The following is a 20,542-nucleotide window of genomic DNA, read 5'->3' on the forward strand; positions in this document are numbered from 1 at the left end:
TAGTGAGAGAGAAAGACAGAGAGAAAGGTTTTCCTTTTGCCGTTGGTTCACCCTCCAATGGCTGCTGCGGCCGGCGCATCGCGCCGATCCAAAGCCAGGAGCCAGGCGCTTCTCCTGGTCTCCCATGCGGGTGCAGGGCCCAAGGACTTGGGCCATCCTCCACTGCCTTCCCGGGCCATAGCAGAGAGCTGGCCTGGAAGAGGAGCAACCGGGACAGAATCCGGCGCCCCAACCGGGACTAGAACCCGGTGTGCCGGCGCCGCAAGGCGGAGGATTAGCCTGTTAAGCCACGGCGCCGGCAGCGTCTTTATTTTTTTAATAACCCTAAATGGGCTCTAAATTCTATCCAACCTTCCTATCTCCTAGATATCCATTTTGTTTCATTTTCCTTCTAGTTTGTCTTGTCCCCCTTTTAAAGACTGGCCTTTGACCTTGCCTTCCCTTCAGGATTCTTTTCATTAGCCTCCTGGTAAGCAGAATAACTACAATTTGTACACCTAACATGTGCTGTATCATTTTGTTATTGTCCCTGCCTGCCCAAAGACACAAAGGTACTCAAGGTGGAATTCTCTCAACCAAATCTTACTGCAAACCCATGCTTCTCTTAATCATGAAAATGCTGCTTAATACATTAGTATGTTTCTGGGGTACGCATTTGGCATACAGTTAAGATGCTGCTTGGGACGTCCACATCCCATATTACAGTGCCTGGTTTTGTGTCTTTGCTCCCAATTCCAGGTTCCTGCTTATATACACCCTGGGAGGCAGCAGGTGATGGCTCAAGTATTTAGATCAGAGCCACCCATGTGGGAGGCCTGGACTGAATTCCTGGCTCCTGGCTCTGGCTCTGGCCCTGGCCCAGCCTGGGCCACTGTGGACATTTGGGAGAGTGAACTCTGCATCTCTAAAAATTAAAAAATTGTTTTGGGGCCGGCGCCGTGGTGCACTGGGTTAATCCTCTGCCTGCGGTGCCAGCATCTCATATGGGCGCCGGTTCTAGTCCCCGTTGCTCCTCTTTCAGTCCAGCTCTCTGCTGTGGACTGGGAAAGCAGTGGAGGATGGCCAGGATGCTTGGCCCACTGCACCTGCGTGGGAGACCAGGAAGAGGCACCTGGCTCCTGGCTTCGGATTGGCGCAGCTCCGTCCATTGCAGCCATTTGGGGAGTGAACCAGCGAAGGGAAGACCTTTCTCTCTCTCTTTCTCTGTCTATAACTCTACCTCTCAAATAAATAAAAATCTTAAAGTTTTGTTTCTATTATGAACCAGCATTACATTCGTTTTATAAATAGGTCAAGGGACATTAAGCAAACCTAAACATTATACACTATGCTGTTTTACACTGTGGCTTCTGCAATCAAAATTCTACCTAATAGCTCAACCAAAAGTGCCCAAGGATTTGCCAAATATAGTGGCCTCATAAACATTACCCGATTTGACTTTTCTGTGGCTGACAAAACTGATAACCTCTTCACTCTCAAAATTAACTTGATTTCATTAATACTGTTTTCGAGGTTCTATTTAACTTCCCAAACCTTTATCTTCTGATTGTTAATGTAGGTTTTAGGCCTTGTGCTGTCCTTCCTCTCTCCGTATAACCTTTCCCTTCTCAGATTTTGCTTTACTTGTCTCTAACAGCCCATCATTCCTTCTTTTGTTCCCTGGTAGCACTGAATTCCTGCTCTCTATATTAGGTCCTTTGATAAAATAAAAAGTGGGCCCTGGAATCCAAATAAATACAACCATAAGCAAGTGGATCTGGTGCTGCCTCACTGGGCTGGTTTCATCAGAACTTTAGAAACACTTTGTTTCAAGTATGACTTTCACCATGGAGACTTTTAGAGACTGGCTTTTCAATCAAACTCACTGAGCAAAGGGACTTCAGCTATTTATTGGTAGTCAACCTTGCTGAAACAAAGCCCAGTTACTAAGCCGAGAATTCTATTACTAAATTAAGGGGACTTATATTTCATTTATGGTAGACCACCCACTGTTCTTAATGCAGGGTGGTTCTTTAAGCAGTTACTTAAAATGGAAATAGGTGTACGGCAGAATTAATTTCAGTAGTACATTTTTTTTTTTCTGTAGTGGAAACAATGCTGTTATTCGTTCCTCATGGGGTTTCTTAATAAAACAGAAGTGATAAGCTTTTCAACTGAAATGAAAATTCATCAAAGTATTTTAGCAAAATAGCCACAGCTTGAAAAAAATATTTTGCTTAAACCACTGAGTGAAATTAAGGACAGGAAAAAGGCAAAGAATTAAGCAGATTCTACTCTTGAAGGGGGTAAGGACTAGTTACTTCATTCCTGTTCGACACAGCTAGACTTTCCAGGTTAAAGGATGTAGCTCACTCATCCTACTGAGCATAAAGGCCAGCTTCCAGAAGGCATTCAGTAATTGCTTACTGAATGAGGTCATGGTTTTGTCAAAGGATAGGCTTGTTAGTAGAAGCATAAAACTTGAAGTTATTAAAGTAATTGTCAGTTACTCATCTTGGTAGGTTAATTGGCATTCTTTTTGACCAACTTTTTGTTTCAAATAGTTTACAGCTCATGAAGCTTTAACAGTTAAATTTTTGAAGCTCAAAGAGAATATAACTATCTACCACTCCCTGATTAACTGCATTTCTGCAAACAGCAGAAGTTATTTTTAGGACTGAAATAATGACCTCACTTTCCCTGGCATGCAGCTGCAGCTGTTTTGACTATGGGCAGGTCAGGAATGTCCAAAATTCTTACATGGACTTAGGATGACTCTCTTCATAACAAGTATGGTCTTTTAATAGTAAGTATTGTATTTAAAAAAAAAACACTATTTACAATAAAAAAAGCTGCATTATATCTCCAACAGTTTGAAATCAAACACCAAAATCTATCTTTTTGGTAAAAGCAGAACCTTTGGGACTAAAACAGTTTTAAAAGGCTTCAAACAGATACATCAGGAATGTTGGCAAACTCAAGGACTTAAAGCTATTAAAACTACCATGTATATTCAAATTCCAGAGGAAATTTTTTTTTAATTTTTTAAAATTTAACACACTTAAAAATAGATTTCTTTGGAACAGGCAGTAGAGGAGACAGTATTGTTAGGAAAACTGGACTGAATTTGGGAGAGGTCTAACAGCCATATCATTTTCTAGGATTTACCTCATCTACCTTTCTTTGAAAGATGCAACTATAACAAAAGCCAATTCTGACAAATAAAAAGTTTAAACAAATAGGTATTTTATCATAAAGTTTAATGATGGTTCAGAAAAAATTCAATGGATAACTTTCTCTGAAAAAATATATCAACTCTGTATAGACTACAGTTATGGGAGGGGTGGTAAGTTAAATTACCCTATTTTCTAATCTGAAAATGACAAAAAGTCCCATTTCCAGTCTGATTATAAAGATACATGTGCCCCAAATGGCTGAGAATAAATACAACAAGAAAGGCAAAAGCTGTAAAGCTAACGGCATGCAACAGGCTCTAAGAGAAAAATCTCAGAAATACCCAAAGTGGCAACAAGGAACATTTGGCTGGAATATGAAGTTCTCTCAGTCATCCTTGTCTTTCGCTCCATGTTTAAGGATGCGTGTGAACTCAATGTAATTGAAGTTCCCCTTTTTGTCAATGGGAGCTTCTCTGTACAGCTCGTCCACCTCCTCGTCTGTAAACCGGTCTCCCATGGTTGTCAGCAGCTCTCTCAGGTAGTCCTCCTGAATGGTGCCTGGTGAATGAAAAATGAGATCAGAATACATACCACCCTGAGGATTAATTACGGCCACCATCTACACTTCACGAAGCATGTACTATGCGTTTAACACGAATTTATGAAGTGTAGGGTTTCTACCTGCTTACGACAGCTTCAGCAAAGAATGCAAAATGCCCAGCTGCTCAGTGGTATTACTTTGCTCCACCAACTAATCTGCGCCACCCCTAGCTTCTGATGACAGGGACTAAACCTAGGCCCAAACAAAAGTAATGTAGTGTGACCGAGGAACCCAAGCCTCAGGGTTCCTTAAAGTAGCATGAATGGTTACACCTATTTTCAGAGCAAGTATTACATCCTGCCACACTACAGCCGATACCATATCACAAACATCAATAAAATGCTACAGGGGAGAATACTAGTCCTCAGGCTCACTTCCTTTTTTTTTTTTTGACAGGCAGAGTAGACAGAGAGAGAGAGAGACAGAGACAAAGGTCTTCCTTTTGCTGTTGGTTCACCCTCCAATGGTCGCCATGGCCAGCGCATCGCGCTGATCCGAAGCCAGGAGCTAGGTGCTTCCCCTGGTCTCCCATGCGGGTGCAGGGCCCAAGGACTTGGGCCATCTTCTACTGCACTCCCGGGCCATAGCAGAGAGCTGGCCTGGAAGAGGGGCAACCGGGACAGAATCTGGCACCCCTACCGGGACTAGAACCCGGTGTGCCGGCGCCTTAGGCGGAGGATTAGCCCAGTGAGCCGCAGCGCCAGCCCTCAGGCTCACTTCTAAAAAGCTGTTATTTCATCTATTTCACTTCACCTCCAACTTTGGTTTTTTCACACATAATGGGAGATTTTTAATGTTTACAAATCTAACATATATATGCCAAGCAGAACCAGGCTCAACATCAGCTATTGCACAGACACTATGCTAGGCAGCAGGAACTTTTGGTGGTGAGCCAAAAGGCTTGTTTTTCTTCTGACTTTTCATTCCAGCGTTCTCATTAAACCTGCCTAAGAATCAACTTAGAGCACAAAAACAAAAAAACCTCGGGGAAGACGTCTGGCCTAGCTCTAAAAACACTAGTGTCTCACACAGAAGTGCCTAGCTTCAAAACCTGCCTCTCGCTCCCAACTCCAGCTTCCTGCTAATGCGTTCCCTGGGTGGCAGTAGGTAAAAGCTCAAGCAGTTGGATCACTTCCACCTACATGGGAAACCTGGATTGAGTTCCCAGATCTCAGCTTTGGCTCTAGCCTTGGCTCAGCCTAGTCCACTGTGGGTATCTGAGAAGTGAGCCAGCCCAGGGGAGCACTCTATCTCTCAAACAAAACAAAACTAGGGAGCTGGCACTGTGGCACAGCGGGGTAAAGACCCAGCCTGCAGCACCTGCATCACATATGGGCGCCGGTTGGAGTTCCAGCTGCTCCATGTAAAGCTGCTACCTGCAAGAGGTATTCCACATAGGCACCAGCTTGTCTTAGCTGCTCCCTGCTAATGTACCTGAGAGGGCAGTGGATGATGGCCCAAGTGCTAGAGCTCTTGCATCCATGTGGGAGGCCCAGAAGCAGCTTCTGGCTCCTGGCTTCGACCTGGCCCAGCCACAGCCATTGTGGCCATTTAGGGAGTGAACCAGTGGATGGAAGATCTTTCTCTCTCTCTCTCGTTCCCTCTCTCTGTAATCCTGCCTTTTAAATATATATATATTATTTATTATTATATTTATTTATATTTAAATATATATTTTAAAATATATATATATTTAAGAAAAACCTATTATACTGGGGCCAGCACTGTGGTTTAGCGGTAGACTGCTGCCTGCACTGCCAGCATCCCATATGGGCGCCAATTCGAGTCCTGGCTGCTCCACTTCCGATCCAGCTGTCTGCTATGGCCTAGGAAAGCAGTAGAAGGTGGCCCAAGTGCTTGGGCCCCTGCACCTGATAGGCCCAGCTCCAGCCATTGCGGTCATCTGGGGAGTGAACCAGTGGATGGAAGATTCTCCCTCTCTCTCTGCCTCTGCCTCTCTGTAACTCTGCCTTTCAAATAAATAAATAAATCTTTAAAAAATAAATTAAAAAATTTTTAAAAACCTAATATACTGATAATGAGGTGACTGGCAAAGCAGAAGATAGCCCAAGAAGATGGCTTGGGCTCCTGCCACACAATTGGATGCAGTTCCAGGCTCCTGGCTTCTGTTGGCCTAGCCCTAGCCATTGCAGTTGTTTGAGGAATGACCCAGAGGATGGAAGATCATTCTCTGTCTCTCCCTCTGTCTTTCTCTAATTCTGCCTTTCAAGTAAATAACTTTTTAAAAAAAACCACAAACAAGGTTTACTAATGGGTATGACTACTGAGATGAGTTTGTGGCTATAACAGTTTGTTTTTTTCAGTTTTACTCTTTTCTATCAAAAAATGCTCATGGTAAAACAGTCAAGCAATACAGAAGTGTCTTCAGGGGAGAAAAAAGCCAGTCTCCTCTGCCTTTTCCTCCATCCTACCCCTTATGGAAATAACCGTTAAGACTTTTGATTATAAAAGGCTCAGTGGAGAAATGGTGTGATGAGAAAGGCAGAGAAGAAGAAATGGTGGAGGTTAAGTTAGCACAATAATGCATTGTGCAGTCTGTAACGAAGGTATGAAATGACACAAGAGTAGAGGGCGGTCTACTTGAAAGTCAGGCCATATTATGGAGAGCACTGAAACCCAGAGTGAGGAGACTATGGTTACCTCAGCAATCTGGTTACCCCAGGCCCTGACAACCACCCAGTCTTTAATAAAAATAGTCCAAGAGGGGCTGGCGCTGTGGCATAGTGGGTAAAGCCACTGCCTGCAGTGCCAGCATCCCATATGGGCATCAGTTCAAGTCCTGGCAGCTCCACTTCTGATCCAGCTCTCTGCTATGGTCTGGAAAATCAATAGAAGATGGCCTAAGTCCTTGGGTCCCTGCACCTGTGTGGGAGATTGGGAAGAAGCTCCTGGCTCCTGGCGTAGGATCGGCGCGGTTCCGGCCATTGTGGCCATGTGGGGAGTGAACCAGCGGATGGAAGACCTCTCTGTCTCTCTCTCTCTGCCTATCAAATAAATAGTCTTTAAAAAAAAAAAAAACTCCAAGAAATGCATATAACCAAAAGGTATGCCTTCCTTGTCCACAAACACATGGCCACACTATGTGTGTTAGGAATCCTAGAAAATATTCCCTTATATGTTGTCCATTGAAAACATTGAGCATTTAAGTAGTTAACATTTTGTTTTTGAGAGTTAACTCTGTCAGACAGTATCTTAAGCACTTTATATACTTTACCTCATTTCTTCATTTAATTTCCACAACCCTAAGAGGTAGGTAATACTATTGCGTATTTTACAAATCCCAAAGGTCCAGAGAAGTAGCTTGTCCAAAATTATACAGCTATTAAGTAGCCGAAGAGGAATTTGAAACAGGCAGTCTGATTACAGAGCCCAAGGTCTGCTGGGTTTATTTTAAAACAGAGATTAGATATCAGATTTAAGTAATTTTACAGCTGAGAGATTCCTTGTTGACACATGATTGTGCTGGTGCCACAATCTAGAGCATTGTACACTTCACCCAATGATATAGGTTTTTCATTCATCACAAATTTACTGAGCCTAAACGCTCGTGAAATTAGCATTCTAATAAAATATAGTCCCCAAAATGTTCAAATGCAATTTATTAAATTGGAAACTATTAATATTTAAGAGAGGAGGCACCAAAGTAAATTATAAATAAGCTAAAATAGGGGTGATATGATGTGAGGGTGTTATCATATTTTAAAAGTTATTGTATATTTTAGTTATGAAAACTAAAAATTAAATCACTTTGTAACTAAAGGTTATCTCTGACTTACCAGTTGCCTCTTCATCAAAGCAAGCAAAAGCATTTCTGATGACATCTTCTGGATCTGTGCCATTCAACTTCTCACCAAACATGGTGAGAAACATGGTGAAATTGATGGGGCCTGGAGCCTCATTCATCATGGCATCCAGATACTCATCAGTTGGATTTTTCCCTATAAGAAGGCAGGAAACATAAGTACATTATAAAAATATCAACTATTAAGTGTTGTAAACATTTTAGAGAAATTATTCATACAGTTTGCTGTTTGCATTTATGACAGCAAAAAGATTTTGGAAAAAAGTCTTATCAATGAATATAGCCTTATATTAAAAGTCTGAAGATTGTATATTTCATTGCAATGTTACAGAAATAATATTTCTTTTACAACCAAAATCAGCATTGTTACACACACACACGGCCCCTGAAGGTAGTCCAAACGGAAAACATTGCTCTAGACTGATTCTTAGTAGACTCATCAGACTAGAGTCAGAGAGCTTTAAGACTCACGACATAAACATGGAAAGTATTATAGAAATTCTATCCAATATGTTCAGATAAGCATTACCCAGTGAAGCAAGCATATCATGCAAATCCTCCTTGTCGATGAAACCGTCTCGGTTCTGATCAATCATGTTGAAGGCCTCTTTGAACTCCTGAATCTGTGACTGGTCAAACATAGCAAACACATTGGACGTGGCGCGCTGAGGGCGCTTCTTGGTGGTCTTGGTCTTTGCCCTTTTGCTCGACATGGTGGTGGTTAAGTCCTAATTAGGAAAGGAAATGCAAGGGGAAAAAAGTCAACATCTAAAATTACTTAAGGTTGAGTCAAAGCAATGACTGACAATCAGTCCTCCTGATAGGTTTGAACTGGAAAGTGATGTCTCTTTAGCAGAATAATATCACTTGCTAACAACCTCTCAACTAAGCAAAACCATCTAGACTGATGCTTTCAGTTTACACACCATGTAAGTTGTGAAGTTTTATAAATGACCCATCACTAATTTCATATTCCAAACTACAACCATGATTAACTCAAAGCTCACAGCATATCAATAGGATTACAATCCCCAGTACTACCGTCTAACCTAACATAGGATAACCAAATCTACTCTTTTAGTAAAAAAAAAAATACAAGAGTTCAGAAGTTAGGCACCTGCGAAACAGTACCAGTTTTATACCAATGTTACAGGGGTGTCGAGAAATACTAACTCATTTTCATTAGGACCATCCTTCTGTAGCCTTCTCAATGAGCTGACTATTCTATGGGAAGGAAAAAGGCAAGGATGCAGGAAAGAGGACTAAATAATGGAACAGGGCTTTATCTCCTAACCTCTAATGCCAAACATCATTCTTCCCCTTTCAACTTTCTCATTGTACCCTGTCTTCTAGACTCCAAGTAGCTCAGGAAACTTATCTGTTGAAAGACTAATGGCAAGGTATAGAAAAATGAAGTTAACTCATCTATAATTAAGTTTTATAGACACTGCACTCTATCCAAACACAAACCAGTTTCTCACATTAGAGCCACACTAAATCATTTGAAATAACTAAGACCTCTAAACAGAAATCAAAGAACAAGTTTTAAAAGCAATTTAGCTTTAGAAAAGCTTTAGACAACATCTTTGCTCCCTAAGTGTCTAAACTCGTTCCTTTAAAATTTAAGTTGACAAATACAGCATCTAATAATATCTAAAATAAAAGACAATCTCTCTTTCATCTCTCAATTTTTAGGCTATAAAAATCTGTTTGAAGTTTAAAATCCCATAGTCATTGGATAATAAAATTCTACCATACCATCCTTTAGAGCTGAGGTGGAGAAGATAGTCTGCAAAATCTCTGACCAGCAAGAGTAAGGCAAGTATTGAGTTATATTCTTCCACACTGGTCTAAAATAGGCACCACTGATATCACTCTTTGACCAGGACAACAATTTTAAAGCTTACGTTCTGAAAACAACATTTAGCTATGATGTGGCAAAACACTATGCCCTTGCTCTAAAAATAAAGCCTATGGACTGCAAAGAATGAACTACCTAGAACTCAGCACTCCAGAGTGATCCATAGAATATAAGGTTTCCTATGAATTTTAAAAAATTGAATATACAAGACTCAGACTAAAATTCAATTATGGCAATAAACTGAAAACTCTGCCTTAAATTTTTTAAGCTATCAGTCTTCAGATTTTAGCAGGAAATTCCACAGGGTAGTCACAAATTCCAGTCCATCCAATATAGCACTCTTGGCAACACACTGGAATGTGTTGTTGGAAAGATATACCATCTACTACACAGAAATGATTATGTATATCCCCCTGGATTTCCTTGTTTCCTTTACATATTTTTAGGTGGATGCCTTTCATGACTTATCTAAAGCACTCAAGAACATGTATTTTCATTCTCTACACTTTTGGAAGCCAATAAGTCCCATTATCATCTAAACTATGTAGAGCTACCGTTTTTCCTCTCAATTCAAAGTGCTGTTTTTAAAAACTACAAGGAGTTATGAAGTATTATTCCTCCATCTCTGAAATGCACTCAAGGCCTTAGGGTAAGTGGCTGAGGCCCAATAAGTGGTACATATTTACCAGCTTATAACTCTTGAATATTTTAGACATGGCTTGCCTTTGCTTGTCTTTAAAAATACTCTGTTTTGTTTGACAACACTGTCTTTCCCTGATAATGCAGAAATGTCAGTTACTTTAAGAACAAAGAAACTTAATAATAAGAGCTCAACTCAAATGGTTAACAGACCAATTTTTAAAATTAATTAATTAATTTATTTTATTTTTGACAGGCAGAGTGAACAGTGAGAGAGAAAGACAGAGAGAAAGGTCTTCCCTTGCCGTTGGTTCACCCTCCAATGGCAGCTGCACCGCGCTGATCCGAAGCCAGGAGCCAGGTGCTTCTCCTGGTCTCCCATGCAGGTGCAGGGCCAAGCACTTGGGCCATCCTCCACTGCCTTCCCGGGCCATAGCAGAGAGCTGGCCTCGAAGAGGGGCAACCGGGACAGAATCCGGCACCCCGACCGGGACTAGAACCCGGTGTGCCGGCGCCACTAGACAGAGGATTAGCCAAGTGAGCCGCAGCGCTGGCCAACAGACCAATTTTTTAATCTACAAAATCTCAGGTTACTACAGGGTCCTCTAGATTCCTTTTTAAAAATGTATTTACAGTTTTGACTGTAAAGTTTTATGTTCATTGTATGGTTTTGAATTTTGTATTCTTTCAATCATGCTTTTTTTTTTTATTTTTATTTTTTATTTTTTTACAGGCAGAGTGGACAGTAGAGAGAGACAGAGAGAAAGGTCTTCCTTTTGCCGTTGGTTCACCCTCCAATGGCCGCCGCGGTTGGCGCGCTGCGACCAGCGCACCGCGCTGATCCGAAGCCAGGAGCCAGGTGCTTCTCCTGGTCTCCCATGGGGTGCAGGGCCCAAGGACTTGGGCCATCCTCCACTGCACTCCCTGGCCACAGCAGAGAGCTGGCCTGGAAGAGGGGCAACCGGGACAGGATCGGTGCCCCAACCGGGACTAGAACCCGGTGTGCCAGCGCCGCAAGGCGGAGGATTAGCCTAGTGAGCCGCGGCGCCGGCCCAATCATGCTTTTTTTAAAATTTATAAATGCACTAGACATTTTTCAAAGTTAAAAAGTAGGTTTTTTTTCCATCAGAACTGACTGGTCTCACACAGAACTTTTCTTTAACTCATTCAATACTTAATCTTATCAACTTTACTAAGCCCAGTTAATTATGCTAAAGTGTATCAAATGTCATTACTGCTGAATACTAGTTAAAAATTAAGAAATTTAAGACATGTTTCTGATCTTCAAGAAGCTTAAAATATAGTTGAGGAGACAACTATAAAGAAATGTGGTCATTGGTTCAACTTAGGAAATGAGTCCCATAGTTTTCATTCCAACGGTATGACTCTAAAGCCAAAACAATGTGTGGCAATAATGAAAAATACCTCATAAGGTGGCACATGATTTTCAAATACTCTGCATGCAGAAAAGATCTTCATGGGTTTCTTTAAGACTGGGATAGGAGGAGAGACTTTAAATATATATATATATATATATATATCATCTGAAAAGTACATGATATGTTTGGAATTAAAAGATTCAGGTTTTTGGCTTAGTGCTAACAAATTAAGGTAGTTAATTATATCAAAAACCAATAGTGTAATGTTAGGGAAGTGACTATCTGAGCCTTTTTCAAAAAGGCTGGTTTCTGACCTTTCTGGTTTCAAAATGGCCTTTTAGCAGAGAAAGTCCAGCTTCACAGTTATTCTAAAATAAGTATCCTGTAGTGGGATTATTTTCTACCAAACTCAAAGAATGAGTAGAATAAACATGGGTAGGATTCAAATCAGGATCACAAGGAGTAAATCATTTCTGGTATGGTCAGTGTCCTCTTTGCCATGACTGGTTTGCTACGAATTTTACTTTCTCCCCAACTGTTCATATAACAGACTTCAACAAATGCACAACTCTCATGTAAGTCTAAAAAAATGATGAAATAAGATTGGAAATATTTCATAATCAATTAAGTATTCTTTGAGATGTATAGGAAGATGGTCAGGTAAGCATCTGAGATTTCCAAATTATAAGATTTTCACTCAAAGTTGAGTATTTTTGAAGGATTGAATGAAAGATCTTTGATGAGGAGGGATATTTGTCTTGTGAAAACTGACAGCAATGGGGCCGGTGTTGTGGCACAGCAGGTTAAAGCCCGAGCCTGAGACACTGGCATTCCACATGGGCACCAGCTGGAGTCCCAGCTGCTCCACTTCCCATCTAGCTCCCTGCTACTGTGCCTGGAAAGCAGAAGATGGCCCTGCACTCAGGTAGGAGACCAGGAAGAGGCTCCTGGTTCCTAGCTGTGGATCGGCTCAGCTCCAGCTTTGCTGCCGTTTGGAGAGTGAACTAGTGGATAGAAAATCTGTCTCTACCTCTCCCTGTAACTCAAATAAATCAACTAAATCATTAAAAAAAAAAAAAATTTGAGAGCAGGGCGAGTTGCAAAACAGGGTTCTACAAAACATATGAGGACTTCAGTCACGGACTGAGGAGGAAATCCAGTTTACAGACCTAAAGGAGCACAACTTTCTAAGTCATGGGAGGGGAATGCTGGTAGCAAAGAATGTATGATTTTTTTTTCTTTGCTTGACAGGCTAAATGAATCATTATGGGCTAAAACAAAAGGAGAGACGCAAACCAAGGAAGATCTCAGACTAGATTAAGAGGTGGGAGAAACACAAGACAGAGAGACATCCTCAAAAATGCTCTCTCTCCACACACCAAGGGCAACCAGAAGACTTTTCAGGGCTAGGAACCCAGAAAGAGATTTTGAAAAACCTACATAATCCATAAAAGAGGGATAATCCATGCTAATATATACTTTCGATTGCTTTACTTAAAAATCCCAGAGTCCACCATTTGTAAAATGGTAATAAATATAAAATAATCTAGTTTTTGACAGAAAAAACGATAACATTCCAGGAAATATGATATATTCGTTAATAAAAAACTCCCATTTTAGCAAGCACTGCATGTGGCAGCACCCAGAATTTGGTCGGCTTTCCAAATCCGGACCAAATCTACCATCTCAATCAATTCATTTTTTTTTTTAAGCTAAGTAATTTTTTAGCACTAACCACAATTTTTTAAAGTTAGTTTTCAGGTTGGTGCTTCCGGTCTAACCAAACCAAGTTTTCACATCTTATTCAAACTTCCGGTTGGGAGCAGGACCAGTTCTCTAAGACTGCCACACCCTAAAGTTCTTACCACTAGACAAAGTAACTCCTACCAAAGTGCTTCCAGACCACAAAACAAATAACAGCAATTTTAAGAACTATTCGCCTTCTTCATGTTTACATATGAAACCTTTTGCATTTAAAAAGCTAATATCTAATCTGAACGCGTACTTCTCTTCCAGTTCGCTGGAACGGACACACGCTTTCATATACGACACTTCTTTGGAGAACTGACTTAGCCCCGAGTCTACACCCAAGGCATGGTATTGTATTTTGGAGTTTTTGCTCGAGCCGCAAACTAAACCCCAAGCCCCTGTTTGTCCATATATCACTTAGAAAAGTCCCGATTACGGGTGCCGAAATCCAAGTTGAGCTCCAGACGCACTTGCACAGCTGCAGCTCGGGGAACACTGGGCTACGTTTTTTGCGCAAACGCTCTGGAATCGGGCAAGTTTACGTTAGAAGCTAAACATAGTCCCGGAGTCAGCGCCCTGGGTCTCGGGTTTCGCGGGCTCGGCAGTCGCCCAAGCTCAAGGCGCCAGCGAGCTAAGCCACATTTCCCGAGCTCCAAGTTTGGGCACAGGAGCGAAGTGAGAGTCGGGGCCACTTCCGCCTGCGGCCTCCATCCCGAAGCTAGCCCCCAGCTCGTAACCGGGAGTCCGGCTGGTACACCTGTCCAGGTGCCCTGCCGGAGCCGGAGGACCACGGCGGACGGCCGCTGCTGTCGCAGCCGCCCCGCAGAGACGAGCGCACGGGCTGGGCCTCCCGCGCCCTCCCGCGAGCACCACTCACCCTACACAGGCGCGAGAACCAGAGAGCCTCGGGGAAGCGCTCGCTGCGGCCACCACCACCTTGCCACACGGAGAGCAGCTACAAGCCAACACTTCCGGCCTTTGCTTTGCAAACCGGAAGGAAGCCCAGTCACCATTCCTGGCCGACAGAATGGGCCTGACTTAACGCAAGGGTAACCGGGAGGGAGGTGGCCGGTGTGATTGATAGCAGGCGCAGTATTGCCCGAGTGCGCGGGAAGCAAGTATAAAGCGAGCGACTTAGAAAATAGAGGGTGTGTTCCGGCTCGTTGGATCTAATTCCTGAGTTTTCTCGTTTTCTGTAATTCTTCTTGCAATGGAACTCTCCGTCCCCCCCTCCTGTCGGCGGATGGTTGCGTCTGTCCTGTGGCTTGGCCTCTCGGCACATTCCAGGGCGCGGCGAAGGGCGGGGCCCGCTAGCCCAAGTCCTTGTAGGGAAGTCGCCGAGCGGCCCGCGGAGCCCACGTGACCAGCCTTGCCACGCCTCCGGGCGCTAGTGCGTCTGCGCAGCGACGCCCCGCGGGGCGTCTGGGAGCCCGCCTGGCCGGCTTGGAAGTTTGCTGGAAGCCGGGGAAGGGCGGCTTTGCGCGAGCAGGTTCATCTATGTGGGGTTGCTTTAGGAAGAATCCCACCCGTTCCACACAGAAGACATTGTGACGTGTCGGGGGCCATCTGTGTGGCCTGGGCGGACTTGATAGGTCACGAGTGCCTGAAGACTGACTTCCTCTTCGGAAACTCGCTGGTGTTTTTGTCCTACCCAAGCCGCTTGACCCTGATTAACCAGGAGAGGCTGACTTGGATCCGGCTAGGCAGATGGGCAGCTCCTGCCCTACCTCTCACTACGACGAAGCCTAGCGGCTTGGGCGAAAATAGGGGTAAATGTCGGGCCCGTTTTTCCTCAGCTCTCCTTGCCTAGGACGGCTTTCCGGCTTCCAGAAAAGCCTCCCCCGGTTCTGTCATTTTCCGCGCAGGGTCGGTGTGGACTGCACAGCTGCGTGCCCGCCTCACCTGGGAGCAGAGGGACCCGGGTCCGGAGCGTGCAGATCGTCAGCCTAGCCCCGGGTCCAGTGACATAGTTGGGCCCGCGTTGCCAGAACGGTTCTGAAGTTTGGGGTGCCCTGTAGCCTTCTCCCTCAAACCCGGCCCTCCCTTGAATCATGCTCCTGAGAAGGGAACGCTGCTCTAAAGGTTGCCGAGTAGGATACTCTAGATATTCGTCAGATCCAGTTTCTTTCTTGGAGGAAGGTAATTATTCCGAATTCTGTAAGCGACTGAAACAGAGGTGATTAGTATACTTCCTTGACAGCACCTTGGGGTACAAGTGAAAACCACAAATAATTGAGTCGTTCATCCCCAACCCATTGAACCAGAGCCTGAAGGGCAGGTCCTGGGAAGTCCTCGATGTAATAGGAGTCCCAGGTGGCCGACTCGTCCGGGAAGGTAGGGACAGCCCGAGGAAGGGCGGCCGCCTGCAGTGCGTAAACATGTCCACAGGGTGGCGGCCTGCCACCAGCGAGAGTGCGAGCCTTCCCCGGCCCTGCTGGCCTACGGGAAAACAACTTGAGCCCGGAGTGGAGAAAAGTCGGTTTGGTTTTCCCCTCAGCTTGAAAGCAATGTTCTATATGGCTTCTTTACAATTATTAAACGGCAGCTGCTGTACCGAGCACGGTGGTGGGGACTGTGGTTTGTGCTTTTTGAAACGGAACGTCGTGGTAGTTGCTGCCTCTGGGATGCGGTGGAGGGGTGGGGGCGTAAAATAGACAAATTGATGGGTATTGGAACACTACAGTGCAATTAGGTCAGGCCTACTGAGGGAGCACAGAGGAGGAAAGACGTCTGGGGACTTGCGGAAGGTGTCCCCTGAAGGACAATTAGACAATTAATCCTAGAAGTCGGTGGGGAGGCAGAGGAGAGAGTTATTGCAGGCAAAGCAAGCAGCGGGCCGGGCTGTCTGGAGGTGGGCAGAGAGCTGGGTAGCTGAAGAGTAACGGGAACTGTGCACCGTGTGATCGCTGATTTATTCATTGCTCAGGTAACTTCGGCTATACAAAGGGCAGAAAGCCAATATGGAATAATAAAATCCTCTTAGCATGCCATCTGTTTTCATATTAGATGTGCATGGGCAGACTCCTCTGGCTCCTTCTGGTATATCTATCCTTTTGGACCCAAAGATCTTTGCCCTCTGATGAGAATCTCCTTTCCACGTTTTTACCCACAGTTTGGAAACTTGGTTCCATTTCTGATCCTTCCCTGAGGGCAAGGCAGCCAGCTGATCTGAGGCTCAGTTTTCTGATGTAGGAAATGGGACTAACATCTGTCCTGCCTACCTTACAGGATTTTCTAATTCAATTAGTTTTATATGAAAGGTTTTTTTTTTTTTAAGATTTATTTATTTATTTGAAAGTCAGAGTTACACAGAGAGAGAAGGAGAGGCGGAGAGAGAGGTCTTCCATCCGCTGGTTCACTCCCCAGATGGCCGCAACGGCTGGAGCTGCGCTGATCCGAAGTCAGGAGCCAGGAGCTTCTTCCGGGTCTCCCATGCGGGTGCAGGAGCCCAAGGACCTGGGCCATCTTCTACTACTTTCTCAGGCCATAGCAGAGAACTGGATTGGAAGTGGAGCAGCCGGGACTAGAACCAGCACCCATATGGGATGCCAGCGCTTCAGGCCAGGGCGTTAACCCACTGTGCCACAGTGCCGGCCCCTTTCTGAAGGTTTTAAGGGGAAAAGGATTTTTTTTTTTTTTTTTTGACAGGCAGAGTGGACAGTGAGAGAGACAGAGAGAAAGGTCTTCCTTTTGCCATTGGTTCACCCTCCAATGGCCGCCGCGGCCAGCGCGCTGCGGCCGGCACACCGCGCTGATCCGAAGGCAGGAGTCAGGTACTTCTCCTGGTCTCCCATGCGGATGCAGGGCCCAAGCACTTGGGCCATCCTCCACTGCACTCCCTGGCCACAGCAGAGAGCTGGCCTGGAAGAGGGGCAACCGGGACAGAATCCGGCGCCCCGACCGGGACTAGAACCTGGGGTGCCGGCGCCACTAGGCGGAGGATTAGCCTATTGAACCACAGCGCCGGCCAAGGGGTAAAGGATTTAATGTACACAGCTTGTTCAGGTCCATGGCTGCAGCCCTGATTCTGCCGTGTGGTGCCTGGGTAACTGTAGCGCATTGTAGTCTTCACCGAGGCTTTCTCAGACAGTGCGCCTTCAGTGCTGAAGAATGAATGAATGGATCACAACTTTGTATAGGTCTTTGGAAAAATCCCTTCTAATGTATCCACTAGGGTTAAGAACAGAATCATGATTTGGAATTTTTCCTCTACTTTGGTTCTACTTCCCGTTGTTAATGCCATTGTGTGAAATTACTAATAGGGCCATCTGTCTTCTCAAAATGCAGGATTCTGAAATGTTTTCATGTTTCTGTAAATTCAAATGCATCATTTACTGACAAGCCATTAGTGAATAATTGAAAGGGCAGTATTTCAGTCCAAGATAAAGATTTTGGCAAACCACAGCCATGTAAAAAATTGACTAGCTTTGGCTGCCTAACTGATTTTTTGTCCTTAGCCATAACATAGAATGTAGACAACCCTTCATTACCAGAGTAGTGGGCAGGAGGGCAGGGTGAGGGGACGAGGCATGTGAGGCAAATGCACATGCGCCTGCATGGGAGACCAGGAGAAGCACCTGGCTCCTGGCTTCGGATCGGTGCAGCTCCGGCCTTAGCGGCCATTTGGGGGGTGAAACAACCGAAGGAAGACCTTTCTCTCTGTCTCTCTGTCTCACTGTCTGTAACTTTACCTGTCAAATAAATAAATAAAATCTCTAAAAAAAAAAAAGAGATAACCACAAACTTCTCCTTATCTTGAGCTTTGCTAAAGGTGCGTAAGGCTCACTTGGGACTTTGGACATGTTTAATGTTTATGATTTGCCTATTCACGTTGAGCTCTGCCCTCCTTCACCTCTTAAAGGTGTTGTCTAGGAAGAGGAGTGCCAAACCTTCGTTCTGGATGGAGGCCAAGGTCACTCCTGCACCTCTGCCCCCAGGAGAGCTTCAACAGGGACTGCTACCTCCACTCTTCCCTCTCTAAGGAAGTATCTTATCAGCCTTTGCCCAGTTATCCTGAGGCTGAGTACATCATAACAACTAAAGGCTTCCCTCCCTTCTCCTGCAAATAAGGAGGGTTTGGATACAGTGAAGGTTTTGTGAAGGAGAAAGGAACTAAGGATAGAAGAATGAAGGACGGGCCACTGGAAAGGAGCAGAAGGCAAGTCCTTTTTCATAGCTAATTGTAGAATTCCCCAGAAAACCAAGGCCACTGTGGAATTATGTTTGTGTTTCCTAGTGGCCCGAAGGCTAGTCTAGGGAGCAGCTCAGTGGGCAAGGATCTGAGTAGGGGCTGGGATCCTCTTCTGCCACTTACCTGCCAGTGCTGCACCATTGTAGGCGTGCCCTTTTCCAGAGTCAGCTGTTGGCCCAGCAGTGTTCCTCATTCCCAACCAAGGAGGAAGCTCATATGGGCCCTTTCCAGCCTGTAGATCCTGATGTAAGACATTGACTGCATTGGCAAATTTTGTCATTTTCCAAATACGGGCAACATTAACACTAGATCTAATTTTAGGTCTAGATCTAGTTCATCTAATTTAGAACTAGTTCATTTAATAACTAGGTAAAATTTAGCTTCTAATGGGAGACCTTGGCCACATCCTGTAGACCTATCTCAGCCTTTTTCTACTCTCTCCCTGCTTCCTTCCCCCTCAACTGTTGGTAATACATTAAGACTTAAAGAAATTACAACATGCTGAAACATCTTAATGGATTATTTTCAGTACAGTAAGGATTAAAGCCATAAAATGACACTCTTGGGAAGAAAATATTTCAGACACGAGCTCTGAAGCAGAAGTAGACTTTTTGGATCACAGAGGATTTATTTTATCTACCTCCTATACCTGCTGTCCCTATACACTTCACCCCAACCCCAACTGCTCCACTTAGGATGTTGCTAATCAGCTTATGAGTAAGACAAGAATAGTTACTTTTTGGATTGTCAGCACAGGTTTTTAAAGCTGAAAATCACCTTAGAGATAATCTAGCCCCAATTTTTTATAGTTGAGAAAATGAAGCTTCAGAGAAGTGAAATTATTTTTCTAGTCATTCAGTGAACAGCAAGATTAGATGTCAGATGCTCCCTCCTCACCCAAAAATACATATTTTAAATTTGGTAACTCCGAGATAAGGAGGGTTTAACAAGTTCATAGCTTTCAAAGGAGCTCACTGAACAATCAAATTTATCCTTCTGTTGAAAGCACCTTCATTGGAGCAATACTGATTAGAATTTGGAAACCCTTGAACACAGAGCCTGTGTCAGTGTAATCGTTTTAGCTTTCCTGTACCTAGCATAGTGCTTTGCATAATAGGTGGACAGTGGGTGATATCATTAGATTTCTTCCTTTGAGCCCTACATTTTAAAGGAGAAGGGTTCTTTCTGGTTTTGCTTTTTCAAATGTAACAGCTATTCACATCTTTCTTCTGTGGTATATCCATCATTTCATCACTTCACCTATCACATTATAACATAATTCTTAAGGAATCTGTCTACCTAATTGCATAGTGGTTACTTCGAGGGCATGAATTAGTCACCCTAGAACCTAGCCCAATGACTGACACATTAGTAAATGTTTTAAGTAAATGGTTTAAGAAATGAAATGAGTAAATGCAGGCTTTTCTTTTTTCCATATTGTTGCTGCGTGAGCTTTGAAAAGTACATTTACTGGGGCTATCATTGTGGCATGGTGGTAAAGTCACCATCTGTGACACAGGCATCCCATATAGGCACTGGTTCATATCCTGGCTGCTCCACTCCAGTCCAGCTCCCTGCTAATGCCTGGGAAAATCAGCGGAAGATGGTCCAAATGTTTAGGCCCCTGCTACCCATGTGGGAGACCCAGATGAAGTTCCTGGCTCCTGGCTTTGTTGTGACCCAGCCATGGCCGTTGTCACCATCTGGGGAGTGAACCAGCAGATGTAAAATCTTTCTCTCTCTCTCTGTAACTCTGACTTCCAAATAAATAAATAATTCTTAAAAGGGGGGATACAGGCATCATGACATAACAGGTTAAGCTGCCGCCTGCAGTGCCAGCATCCCATATGAGCACTGGTTTGAGTCTCAGCTGCTCTACTTCCAATCCAGCTTCCTGCTAATGTGCCTGGGAAAACAGCAGGAGATGGCTCAGGTCCGTGGGTCCCAGGGAGACCTGGATGAAGCTCTTGGCTTCTGCTTTCTGCCTGGCCAAGCCCTGGCCATTGTGGCCATTTGGGGGGTTAACCAGTGGATGGAAGATATATATATATATATATATATATATATATATATATATATATATATATATCTTCCTCTCTCTATAACTCTGCCTTTTGAATAAATGAAATAAATACTTATTTTTA

At 44.1% G+C, this 20,542-nt stretch overlaps 2 protein-coding genes across 2 annotated transcripts in view; one reads left to right on the top strand and one right to left on the bottom strand.

Moving 5' to 3' along the window:
* Window positions 1-3,222: 3,222 nt before the first annotated feature.
* On the bottom strand, window positions 3,223-14,205 carry LOC133767160 (myosin regulatory light polypeptide 9). The gene is made up of 4 exons (XM_062201411.1): window positions 14,085-14,205; window positions 8,109-8,307; window positions 7,554-7,715; window positions 3,223-3,713 (listed from the first exon to the last, which is right to left on the bottom strand). The coding sequence occupies exons 2-4, from the start codon at window positions 8,290-8,292 to the stop codon at window positions 3,541-3,543; spliced, it is 519 nt and encodes a 172-aa protein (XP_062057395.1). The 5' UTR covers window positions 8,293-8,307; window positions 14,085-14,205; the 3' UTR covers window positions 3,223-3,540.
* Window positions 14,206-14,621: 416 nt separating this feature from the next.
* The window catches only part of MYOM1 (myomesin 1), a 156,894-nt gene continuing 150,973 nt past the window's right edge, over window positions 14,622-20,542 (top strand). The window contains exon 1 of the mRNA XM_062201414.1: window positions 14,622-15,346. The gene's annotated coding sequence lies outside the window, so the exon portion shown is untranslated. The remainder of the gene's footprint in view (window positions 15,347-20,542) is intronic.

This window comes from Lepus europaeus, chromosome 9, assembly GCF_033115175.1.
Source record: "Lepus europaeus isolate LE1 chromosome 9, mLepTim1.pri, whole genome shotgun sequence".
NCBI lineage: Eukaryota > Metazoa > Chordata > Mammalia > Lagomorpha > Leporidae > Lepus > Lepus europaeus.

Bases quoted from the DNA above. Each gene is read 5' to 3' on its own strand.
- LOC133767160 (XM_062201411.1), bottom strand. From the start codon at position 8,292: ATGTCGAGCAAAAGGGCAAAGACCAAGACCACCAAGAAGCGCCCTCAG. The intron at 7,716-8,108 runs GTAATGCTTATC...GCCTTCTTATAG, and splicing joins TGATATGCTTGCTTCACTGG to GGAAAAATCCAACTGATGAG. The intron at 3,714-7,553 runs GTAAGTCAGAGA...TTCATTCACCAG, and splicing joins CTTTGATGAAGAGGCAACTG to GCACCATTCAGGAGGACTAC.